The 12,202-nt window shown below is 41.0% G+C and overlaps 1 protein-coding gene across 1 annotated transcript in view; it reads left to right on the top strand.

Annotated features, from left to right (window-relative positions):
• iqgap2 (IQ motif containing GTPase activating protein 2) overlaps positions 1–12,202 on the top strand; it is a 351,441-nt gene that overhangs the window by 169,296 nt on the left and 169,943 nt on the right. Inside the window, exon 5 of the mRNA XM_043702704.1 lies at positions 9,500–9,576. Within this exon, the coding sequence (XP_043558639.1) occupies positions 9,500–9,576 (77 nt within the window). The remainder of the gene's footprint in view (positions 1–9,499; positions 9,577–12,202) is intronic.

The following is a 12,202-nucleotide window of genomic DNA, read 5'->3' as shown; positions in this document are numbered from 1 at the left end:
CCTTTTAAATGTTGCAATTGTACCAGCCTCCACCACTTCCTCTGGCAGCTCATTCCATACACGTACCACTCTCTGTGTGAAAAAGTTGCCCCTTAGGTCTCTTTTATATCTTTCCCCTCTCACCTTAAAACTATGCCCCCTCGTTCTGGACTACCCGACCCCAGGGGAAAGACTATTTATCCTATCCATGCCCCTCATAATTTTGTAAACCTCTATAAGGTCACCCTTCAGCCTCCGACGCTCCAGGGAAAACAACCCCAGCCTGTTCAGCCTCTCCCTATAGGTCAAATCCTCCAACCCTGGCAACATCCTGGTAAATGTTCAGGATGCACATCTTGAGTAAGGTAGGCTTGTACTCATCAGAATTAGGAAGAATGAGAGAAGACCTTATTGAAATCTATAAAATTAATAAGATGTTTGACAGGATAGGTGCTGAGAGATTGTTTCCTCCTCTGGGCAGTTCCATGACCAGAAAGTGAGGTCTGCAGGGCTGATGAACTAACTGACCATTAGCTCCTGATGAACAAAGCCAGGCAAGTGCAGTAAGCAAACAGAAGCAGAATGGTACTGGGGGACAGTATAATCAGAGAGATTGACACTCCTCTGTGCAGCAAAGAGCACAGGTCCAGGCAGCCGTGTTGCCTTCCCTGTACCAAAGTTTAGGCTATTTCACAGCAGGCTAGGCAGCATCCGAGGAGCAGGAGAATCGACGTTTCGGGCATAAGCCCTTCTTCAGGAATGAGGCTGGTGCGCCAAGCGGGCTGAGATAAAGGGTAGAGGGGAGGGGCGCTGGGAATGCGATAGGTGGAAGGAGGTGAGGGTGAGGGTGATAAGCTGGAGAGGGGGTGGGGGCAGAGAGGTTGGGAAGAAGATTGCAGGTCAAGAGGGTGGTGCTGAATCCGGGGGTTGGGACTGAGATGAGGTGGGGGGAGGGGAAAGGAGGAAACTGAAGAAAGCTGCATTCATCCCGTGTGGTTGGAGGGATCCTAGGCGGACGATGAGGTGCTCTTCCTCCAGGCGTCGTGTGGTCAGTGTCTGGCGATGGAGGAGGCCAAGGACCTGCATGTCTTTGGTGGAGTGGGAAGGTGAGTTAAAGTGTTCGACCACAGGGCGGTTGGGTTGGTTGGTGCAGGTGTCCCAGAGATGTTCCCTGAAATGTTCCGCAAGTAGGCGGTCTGTCTCCCCAGTGTAGAGAAGACCACATCGGGTGCAGTGGATACAGTAAATGATGTGTGTGGAGGTGCAGGTGAATTTGCGATGGATATGGAAGGATCCATTGGGGCCTTGGAGGGAGGTGAGGGGGGGAGGTGTGGGCGCAAGTTTTGTACTTCTGTCTCTTGTAGTTTTGTAACTTAAGACTGACTAGTCTTGAATGATCCCCTGTGATAATATTGATTTAATTGCGGTCTTTGAAGAAGGAGGCCATTTGAGTTGTTCAGTAGTGGAATTGGTCCTCCTGGGAGCAGATGCGACGGAGGCGAAGGAATTGGGAATATGGGATGGCGTTTTTACAGGGGGCAGGGTGGGAGGAGGTGTAATCTAGGTAGCTGTGGGAGTCGGTTGGTTTGTAGTCGGCCTCCAGCATCTGCAGTCCTCACTTTTCTCCTTTAGGATATTTCCTCAAGGCGAGGCAAAACTTGTAGGGAGAGGAGGAGAAACCAGCCAATGTAGTCCATGTAGATAGTAACAACATAATGAGGGCAAAGAAGAATGTTCTGCATAGTCAGTTTGAGAAGCTCGGCATCAAATTAAGATGCATAACCTCGATGGTCATTATCACTGAAAAGTGACATGAGCCATGTGCAAATTGGCTAAGAGCAAATCAAATTAGAGAGGTGAATGCATTGCTCAAAGATTGTTGTGGGAGAAGTGAGTTCCCATTCATGGGGTACAAGCACCACTACATGAAGGAGTGATACTGTGCTATTGACGGTCTTCATCTGGCAAATTAATGTGAAGCATTGATCGATAGCGATGCAGTGGCAGACATCTAAAGAGACTTAGAGAATATACACAGCTGTTATTAAAGATGTTACAGCAAAATGTTTGGACAAGTTCAAGGTAGACGTAACATGGTTTTTGGAATGGGAAGCCATGCTTAACCAATCTGTTGGAATTCTTTGAGGAAATAACACATACTGTGGATTTATGCTGTATAGCAATGCATCCAAACTTGTATCAACTGTGATCCCATTTTGAGGCTTCAAGTTGACCCTGCAGCTACAATGGTGATGCAGGCAATGTGACTAGGAAAGGTCCAATGAGAGTAGGAGTAGGTCAGTTGGCTATTGCAACCTGAGCTCATGACCCTAAAATTAAGCTCCACTTTGGGAGCTCCTGGTAAGCAGTTGACATATCAACATGAAGACTAACAGGAAACAGAGAAAGAGCATAAAATTGAGTGCTTTTCAGGTTGTAACAATTAGTGTATCACAGAGATCCGTGCTTAGATCGCAATTGTTGACTATCTATATCAACAAGCTGGGTAGAGGGACAGAAGGCATGTTTGTCAAATTTAATGATGACATTAGGAAGATACAAAAAGTGACATCTTATGTTGTGTGGTTTTATGCCAACACGATAGTTTGGGTTCAAGATAAACTGGTTCAGAAGCTGATGAGTCAAGAATTGTCTTCTAGCTTGGGCTTCTTTGTAACACTGCTACCTTATAACATACTATATTCTAAAGCTAGATAATATGCAGAGATATACATGGCTGTAATAATGCAGTTACATTATGGAAAGACCATTCCATAAATGACTGGGATGAAGAGGCTGAATGTATCTTTGCCAAATTTGCTGGTGTCACCAAGTGGGTTGGGAAGGAAGTAGTGAAGAGGTACAAGGAGGTAACAAATAGATGGCAATGGGTCAAGCGAGTGAGCAAATGAAATACAATGTGGGGAGAATGTGAAACTTTCCATTTTGGCAGGAAGAAGCATTATCTAAATTGAGAGCTTGCAGGAGGATCTAGGTGTGGTATTGCATCAGTCACCAAAAGGTTAGTATACAGGTTAAGACAGTAATTTAATGCAAGGCTAATTAATGCAACAGTTAGGTAGGTTATGCTTCTGTTCTACAGGACACTCATGAGACCACATCTGGAATGCTGTGCCTGTCATTGTTTTTAAGGATGTAAGTACTATGGAAACAGTTCAAAAGAGATTTACTCGTAAAAACCTGAAATTGGTTGGTTTCCTGTGAGAAAAGGTTGGACAGACCAGGCTTAGATCTACTGATGGAGAAAGTGAGGACTACAGATACTGGAGATCAGAATTCAGAGTATGGTGCTGGAAAAGCACAGCAGGTCAGGCAGCATCTGAGGAGCAGGAGAATCGATGTTTCGGGCAAGAGCTGATGAAGGGTTGGGCCCGGAACATCAATTCTCCTGCTCCTCGGATGCTGCCTGACCTGCTGTGCTTTTCCAACAGCATACCCTCAACTCTGATCTCCAGCATCTGCAGTCCTCACTTTCTCCATCAGTAGATCCAGGCTTAGCCTGTCCAACCTTTTTTACAAGAGTAAGAGGGAATTTGACTGAAATATATAAATCTTGAGGGTATTCACAGGGTACATGGGAAAAGAAGGTTTACTTTAGAAACTTTTAAATTAATCACTGCATTAAAAGTAGAGGTCACCCAATTAAAACAGATAAGGCAAATTATTTTTGACATTCATGTGTGCTTTAGAACTCTTCCTGAAAAGGTGATGTGAACAGAGTGTTTGAATGGTATTTTTTAAGGCCAAGGTAGACCGATTCTTGGTAAACTAGAGGGTGAAATGTTATCAGGGACAGGTATGAATGTTGTTTTCAAGTTACAGTCCGATCCGCCATGATGTAAGTAAATAGCAGAGCAGGTTCAAGGGACTGAATGGCCTACTCTTTGTCATTGTTCATTAGAAGTAAAGAGAGACCAATTCAAAATGAGAAAAGCTCTTACAAGTATACTAAAATTGCACCATGCTAATGGAACAGAGTTGTGCTTCAGTCACAGTTGTGCCCTGCTTTCCTGTCATGTTATTGAGGAATATCCTGTTGACTTTGTTTTGAATGCATTCTTCCACCTGTGTTCTTAATAGACCAGACATATGTACTAGGAGTTCAAAGAAACTTGTCAAATCCCTCTGATCGATTTTTTCCCATTGTTGCTAAAAGTTACTGTTTACAATTTATCTACAGCCTACAAAATGAAGTAATTGTGCTACAAATAGTTTATGATTTGTCTACCATTGCTGTGAGACTGTTTCCTTTGTCCCTCATTTGGTTTTGGAGCACTTTTTTTCTGTCTGTGTACACTGGTTCCATGATTGTTCTTTCTAATCCAGTGTGTTATGAATCACTTTTTACTGCCCCAACAATGGAACCCAAATCCCACATTCAGACAAATACTTCCTGCTGCTTCAATGTGATTATGTCATTTTGTGCAAGTGAAATTTCTTAAAATGCATTGCCTTGCTGAAAATGTATATATCCTTTAGGACAAGTGACAGAATTCAGTTTAAATGTGCAGAGGAAAGAACTAGGCGTTTAATTTATCCAACATCTTGTTGTGATTTGATTAACATCCTACAGCTGACTAGATTATATTGGTATCAAATACTTATGTTTCCCTGTTTAATTTGCTCTAAAGGATGTTGAGGATAGTTTATGTTGGATCCTAACAAAAGGATCTTCACAGCAATGTTAACATCATCTTAGATGTTGACAGAAAGTATGAGAAAAATGTCGCCCATCTGTTTTCATTTCGGGTTTTAAAATTTGCAGGGTTTTTTTCGGTCTTCAACCTGTGGAATCTGTACCACTGCCCTATTTACAATCAACTAACTCAGACCAGACCACAGTGATCACACTTGACTCCTGGTCTCTGTGATTTTTAGCATTACATCGCATGGTCATTTAGCCACCTGTGGTGCTTAACTGTCTGCTTCCCTGACTGATTGATAGATGACTCAATCATATTTGTGACTTTGGTAGTCTTTGATAGTGATCTTGGACAATTTTTTTTTTCTGGCTGAACAGCTTATTTAGTTTTAATGTGCCTTTGCCAAAAAAAAGCATCGCTTTGCACATGTATTTAAGGCCAATTAAAATATTTCCGATCTATCCGTATTAAAGGAACCGTTGTGGGGAGGGAGGAGATGACAAAAGGCAGACGAGAGTAAAAGACTTGAGACAAAAAAAAGTGCAGATGCTGGAATCCAAAGTAGACCGGCAGGAGGCTGGAAGAACACAACAAGCCAGGCAGCATCATGAGGCAGAGAAGTCAACGTCCTGAAGAAGGGTTACACCCAAAATGTTGACTTCTCCACCTCCTGATACTGCCTGGCTTGCTGTGTTCTTCCAGCCTCCTGCTTGTCTTCATGAAGAGAATAAAAAGCATTGAAAAAAGATAGAGAAATATGGCCAGTTGGAATGGGGTGGGAAAGTGGGGGCTGTAGGTAGGAATGAAGGACTTTCTGTGAAAAGGAATTGAAGCATATTCAAGAAAATGTGGCTGGGTGAGGGCAAGAGACTGGAATTGAGGAAACAGAATTATTGGCAGGATACTAGATTAGATGAGGGCATTCAGCTGAGATCTTGGGATGAAATTGTGTTCACCATGAGGATGTAAGGAGTAGGTAGGGTGGAGCAGGTTTTCGCTCTCTGTAGATGAATGAGGGATGTGTAACCTTTGCTCAGTGGAAGAGTATTGAGAGCCAAATTCTTATTCAGTGGGGGAGGAACGGTATATGCAAGGCTGCTGGTTCTTGGTGCTGTAATTGAGTTCTGCTTCTCATTAGTTTTATTTTGCTTCGTGATTCTTTCTGTTTCTGTGGGTTTCTCTTTCACATTCGGTTCAATTTTAAGCAGGCTGTATTTTTGAAATTGGTTATGGACTATTTGTTCTTGCCTTGGGTCTCACCTCCATTATTTGAGTCAGCTGATGGTGTTTTCACAGGTAGGTTGTCCATTTTAAAAGATGAATGTAGTGACACCTCACTCATGAACAGCAATCCTACAATGAGCCCCAAGATGGGATGTTGCTGTAATGGATGATCAGTACACCCCCACCCCGCTCTTAATAAAACACCTTTTGCAAGCCTTTCTGAAATAAAAATTGTTGTTTGTTGGTGGCTGATGCTTAAATCCCAGGAGATATTGAAGAAGCCAAAGTAAAATGAGTGCAGAGCTTTTGAAATCCAGCTTTCCGGTGGGGAGATTGAAATAGGCAACAGCCACCTTACTCTTTTCTTCCGAAGTTTGATGTGTGAATCACCAATGGAAGAATGTTTGTTTGCTTTACTTCTTTCATGGGATGTGGACATCACTGATAAGATCAGCATTTGTTGCCCATCCCTTACTAGCCTTCATCCAAATATCTTTGGCAGACATTTTAAGAATTGACTACACTAACCTGGACCTGGACTTGTCGGTATGCCAGCCGAGGTAAGGATGACACATTTTCTTCCCTAGGTGATATTAATGAACCAGATTTATTTTTCTGATAATTGTTTCATGGTCACAATCGCTGACTCTAGTTTTATATTTCATAATTATTAAGCGTTTAAATTCTATCAGCTGCCATTGTTATGGACCAGACCAAATCTCCTTGTGTCTCAAGGAGCTAGCTTAGACTGTAACTCCTTTCTTATTGTAAAGACTTGTGCAATGTGCTGTGTTCCAGATGTAATATATTAGGTTTTGCTACTTCAGCTCTGAGGCAAAGCATAGTTTGTTCTTAACCCCAGTTAAAATAGAAACAAAGAGAAGAGGAATTGGGATAACTTTAGTTCTGTTAGAAAACGTTAAGAAATAATAGATTATTTAACTGCTAAACAGCAACTGTTCCATTGTAGTAACATCCCATAAACACACCCTTGGCAAAGACAAATTCAGTAAAATAGATTGCCTCTCACGTATTTCTAGCAACAGTGAGGGAACCTCAGCTTTTAGCTGTAACAGAGAGAAATAGGTTTTTCGTTTCATGATCCCAGCTATTACTGAAAGCTAAATCAAAACCCTGGTTCTGTGGGAGCCTGACACCACGCATTCATGCTGCTTCTATTATTCCAATGTATTTTTTTTTGGAAACAGAATCTCAAGGCCTCATAAGTTGTTTACTTTATTGGCTTGGAAGACTGCATTTCATCTCTGTCTCAATCTCTGTTCATAAAAATAAGGACAAAACACACCTCGTCACACTATTGTGGAATTTGAACCAGTGAGTGCAGCAAATTTGCCTGCATCTCTGGTTTACTATTCCAGCGACGTTACCATTACATGCTGGCATTCTTGGTGCTTCTCCATTATCCACACCTCTGACAGCATTAATCGGAACTATGAAATCTAACTCATTTGGGGGATTCTGATGCTCAAACCCAGGTTCTCCTTGTAATACTTAGAAGATTTCATTTAAATATATTCAAATGCTGAAGTAAAATTCATAATCACACTGTGCAATATATTGGGATTATGGATATCAGTAAAGGTTTTATGCATTTGTTTAAAATCATCTGTTATTTTGCATGTGACTATATGCTGTCAAAATTGCATGTTTTCAACAAATCAAACATAGCTGTAAGTGGAATTGATCTGTGATCATTCATCAGTGCAATCTTAGCTAAGGTTTTTTGATAGATTATGTAGTTTATATCTAATATCTTGTTAAGATGGAAGTTCACCAGGAATTCAATCTTGCCCGTATTTTACTCTGCAGCTTTCTTGATATCGAGTTAGGATGCAATTTGTCAAGTTCCTTTAGTAATGTGACATGTGACCTTTGCTACTTGTGTACCTACTGCGGAGTTCTGACATTCACTGACCTCTATCTCCCGAAGTGATCTGACTAAATGGCCAGCTGCAGAATTTGGAGTTAAAATCTTGACTGCAAGTTGATTTTAACTACCTGTTGAGCTATGTCAGCTTTGGGTAATAGTGTAAATCTTTATAAATGTTTGAAAACATTATCAAGTATATTTTATTTTCAATCAATCAATCAATAGTGTCTGTGTGAGGAAGGTTCTTTATAATATGTGCCATATATATTTTTCATCTTCAACATCATTTGATGCCAATACTGGGAGCACTTTTGCCATTGAATTGTCTCTTCGCTCATTAAAGAAATTTAGCAAAGTTGGAAACAGTTTGAGATTCTTTGAACTACCTTTTGATCTGGCTTTCAATTTAGTGATGGGAAATGACAACCAATTTGATGTTGGTAGAACATAGAAAAGTACAGCACAGGCCCTATGGCCCACGATGTTGTGCCAAGATTTAATCCTAATGTCAAATATGGTAACAACCTACGCACCGCTTGACTCACTGTTATCTATGTGCATGTCCAGCAGTCGCTTAAATGTCCCTAATGACTCTGCTTCCACCACCACAGCTGGCAACGCATTCACAACTCTCTGTGTAAAGAACCTACCTCTGACGTCGTCTCCTTTATACCTTCCTCCTAATATCTTCAAACTTTGACTTCTCATAGTAGTCAGTCCTGCCCTGGGGAAAAGTCTCAGGCTATTGACTCTATCTATTCCCCTTATTATTTTGTACACCTCGATCAGGTCCCCTCTCTTCCTCCTTCTCTCCTGTGTGTTCCCAGTATTGAACTTCCTTTACTTTGTAAATGGGAATAATCTACACCACTGAGGCTGATTTGGAAGATCTGAGAATTTAAGATGTCACAGTAATAGGTATGCTTTTAGAGATTAGGTTATGGGATAAAGGAGGTCTGCTTGGAGAACACTTTGTTTAAAATACTCAGGACTGCAAATTTTTAAAAATGCATATTGGACTCTAAAAGTTAACTCCGTATTCTCAGCACAGAAGCTGCCAACCTGCTCAGTTTCTCCAACATTTATTTCAGATCTCCAACATGCTCAGCACTCTGCTTTTATTTTGTTGAAGTATATATGGTTCTCTTAAAAAGAAAACATGTTTTTAATTTTGTTGTCTGAACTTTTCATGATGTCAGTGCCTGCCAGCCAGCCAAGAAAGCAAGCTTTGGGCAGAATATGCAACATGTCTAATCTGTTGTGTGCCCCTCGATTGCCCCTTGCTCCAAAGCCCACCACCCCTCCAATGAGCAACTGAATAGAGTCATAGCACGATGCAGCACCCTTTCCCCAACTGCATTTGTAATGCGTGCAGACTTGAAACTTCCCACCAATTACTATACTTTGTATGTTTTTGATACATATCGAATTTTGTTTTGGTTCATTCGCTATCTTATTGTTACATGATTTTTTGTGTTATAGTTCTGTATTTAAATCAATAATACTATTTAGCAAAAATCATTTTCACTGTAATATGTTTTTATTCTGATCAGTAGTAGAAACAGTCTGTAGTGCATGGCATATCTCCGAGACTGGGAGGTATGAACAATAACGGGCAATTTTATTTAGAGCCTTGAAACCGAGCAAATATTCGTTAAGGGAAGTTTGACAATACAAGCGGATGCTTGCACAGCATTTAATTTTGACAAATATTTTTTCTTGTTTGTCTTTATTATTTCAGATCTTTTATCCTGAGACGACAGATGTTTACGATCGGAAAAATATGCCTCGAGTGATCTACTGCATACATGCACTAAGGTAACCTGGATAACAGTGCAAGCCATGACGGCTTAGGGTTAGAGAATTCATATGTTGGATGAAGCATCCTTTGCTAACAATGTAAATCCTGTGCAGTGCTACTGGCAATGTAGAGGTATAAACACTGCAGTCAGCACAAAAAATGTATTATTAATGTAGGTAAATAAGAAGCTGTCCATGTTGATGACTTTGAGGAGAATGAATGTATTAATATAGTCATGTTTAGAGTTGACATGAAAATAGGAGGGAAGACAACTGATGGGGATGATGCCTGGTGGAGTCAGGGTCATTGAACAGTTTTAAAGCAGAGAGAGAGATATTCTTAGGTTCTTGCCTAATGAGGGAGTCTAATGGGTAGAAAGGGAAGTGGAGTTGAGGCTGCAATCAAATTAGCCACCGTTTTATTGAACAGCAGAGCATGTTTGAGGGGCAGCGTGGCCTGCTGCTGTTCCCAATTTGTACCCTTGGTTGTTTTGGTAAACACTATTTGAAGAAGCAAAATGTAATAATCGAGCCTCTCTGTTCAAACCCATCGGAGTGAAAGCAGGGTGGTGTCAGGTCAGTATTGTAAATTCCCATGATTTGACAATTTGAAGCTTAGCTGAAAATTTGCCTCTTGTTTCTTGTTGTCCTACAGCTTTTATCAAGTTAAAAATCACACAACACAAGGTTATAGTCCAACAGATTTAATTGGAAGCACTCTAGCTTTCGGAGCGACACTCCTTCAGGTGGTTGTCCTGATGAAGGAGCAGCTCTCCGAAAGCTAGTGTGCTTCCAATTAAACCTGTTGGACTATAACCTGTTGTTGTGTGATTTTTAACTTTGTACACCCCAGTCCAACACCGGCATCTCCAAATCATGAGCTTTGATCAAGACTTCCTCCATTATATCCTGAAAAATAAAAACGCTTAAATTTTAATTTCAAGCCTGTCTGCTATAAATGAGGGTAGTCCTTTCAGCATGAGTGAAATTTGCCTCAGTCAGTCATGCATGGCCTTCACTGCTAAATATAATGTGTGCTGTGGCAATTTCTGAGCGTATTTGCACCCGTGAACTGCTAGCATTGATGGGAGCAACCTTCTACACGATTGAGAATTTTAGGTTTTTTTCTGTTTGCAGTCTCTGCATTGATGATTGTAGTTGAGTCTGTGAGAAATCTGTGATGTTAGTTAAGCATCAACTTTACACTGTTCTGCTCTACTCAGTTGCCAAAAGAATGCATGGTAGACTGTCTGTTTTTACTCAGTGGTGGTCAACATGAGCCACTTCCTGGTGCAGTTAAGTTTCCTTCCAATTGGCCCCTTTTCCTTTGTCATTTGTCATGCTGTAATACGAGACTTGAGTGCAACAAACTGTTTAAAATGGCCCTCGGTCTGGTTTGAGTTCTGTATGCTTTAATGTAAGCCTTGTCCTTTCAAGATTTAAAACAATGCCAACAGATCACATACATATATTTTACAGAAGATATATCACTGAATGAAAACAGAGAATTGTTGTGGTTACATTTTCGCTGCATTAGTTTTCGGTTCCACAATTTGCACATATAAAAAAAAGTTGGATGCGCTTAATTTCCTTCATTGATTACCACTTAGTTTGTTTCTTAGTGCTAACTAAAAGTGTTGATGCAAATTTATTTGTAACAATTATTAGCAAATTTTAGTTTCAAAACCACAGTTTTAGTACAAATTGTTACTTGTACAAAGACACTTCTTTTGAGTACATATTCTACAGCTGCTTAACTTTATTTTGTCTTTAACAGTTGAATTTCAAGTGCTGGAGTAAAAACAAATATATACAACTGCACAAATGATGTGTTTTCTTTCCCCATTTTCCTACATTAACTATCCTGAGGCTTCATGATATAATAATGGTAATTAATGCTGAGTCATCTGGGTAATTCTGAATCGTCTGCTTACGCTGTCGACAAACTGATTTGATGCAGTCCAGGCTCTCATATAGGACTATTACAGCCAACAGGCTGCGGAAGTGTTCAACCTGTCAACCCGGGTTTGGATTTAAAATTGCATCACAGTGATGAAATAAAGTGTCTAAAATCTTAGAAGAGACGCATTCTTTTAATTGTTGCTCGAATGGCAGTAGATGCTACAATGCTTATTTGTTAAGTGGATGATCAGAGAGCCCAGCTATTTAGTAACCAATTGCTAGTCATGGTAGTATTGAAACAAGCTCAGGTCAGGAAATTTTTCATATGTGATTAAGGCAGCACCTGGATGCTAAATAGCTAGCATCAGTGACTATTGGATAGGGTACAGATTCTGAGAATTCTTGCATTGCAGAGAGAGATCTTTTGGCCCATTGTATCTTCACTGACTCTCTGAATGAGCATTATAGGTTGGTGCTAATCTCTTGCCTTTCACCCTATTCTCTGCATCCTATCCCCCTTAGTCCAGGAACTCCCCACATACGTTCGAGACACCACCCACGCCCTCCACCTCCTCCAAGACTTCCGTTTCCCCGGCCCCCAACGCCTCATCTTCACCATGGATATCCAATCCCTCTACACCTCCATCCGCCATGACCAGGGCCTCCAAGCCCTCCGTTTTTACCTCTCCAGACGTTCCCAACAGTACCCCTCCACCGACACACTCATTCGTTTGGCCGAACT

The sequence above is a fragment of the Chiloscyllium plagiosum genome, chromosome 2, assembly GCF_004010195.1.
Source record: "Chiloscyllium plagiosum isolate BGI_BamShark_2017 chromosome 2, ASM401019v2, whole genome shotgun sequence".
In the NCBI taxonomy this organism is placed as follows: domain Eukaryota; kingdom Metazoa; phylum Chordata; class Chondrichthyes; order Orectolobiformes; family Hemiscylliidae; genus Chiloscyllium; species Chiloscyllium plagiosum.
This window is presented reverse-complemented; position numbering and strand designations above follow the sequence as displayed.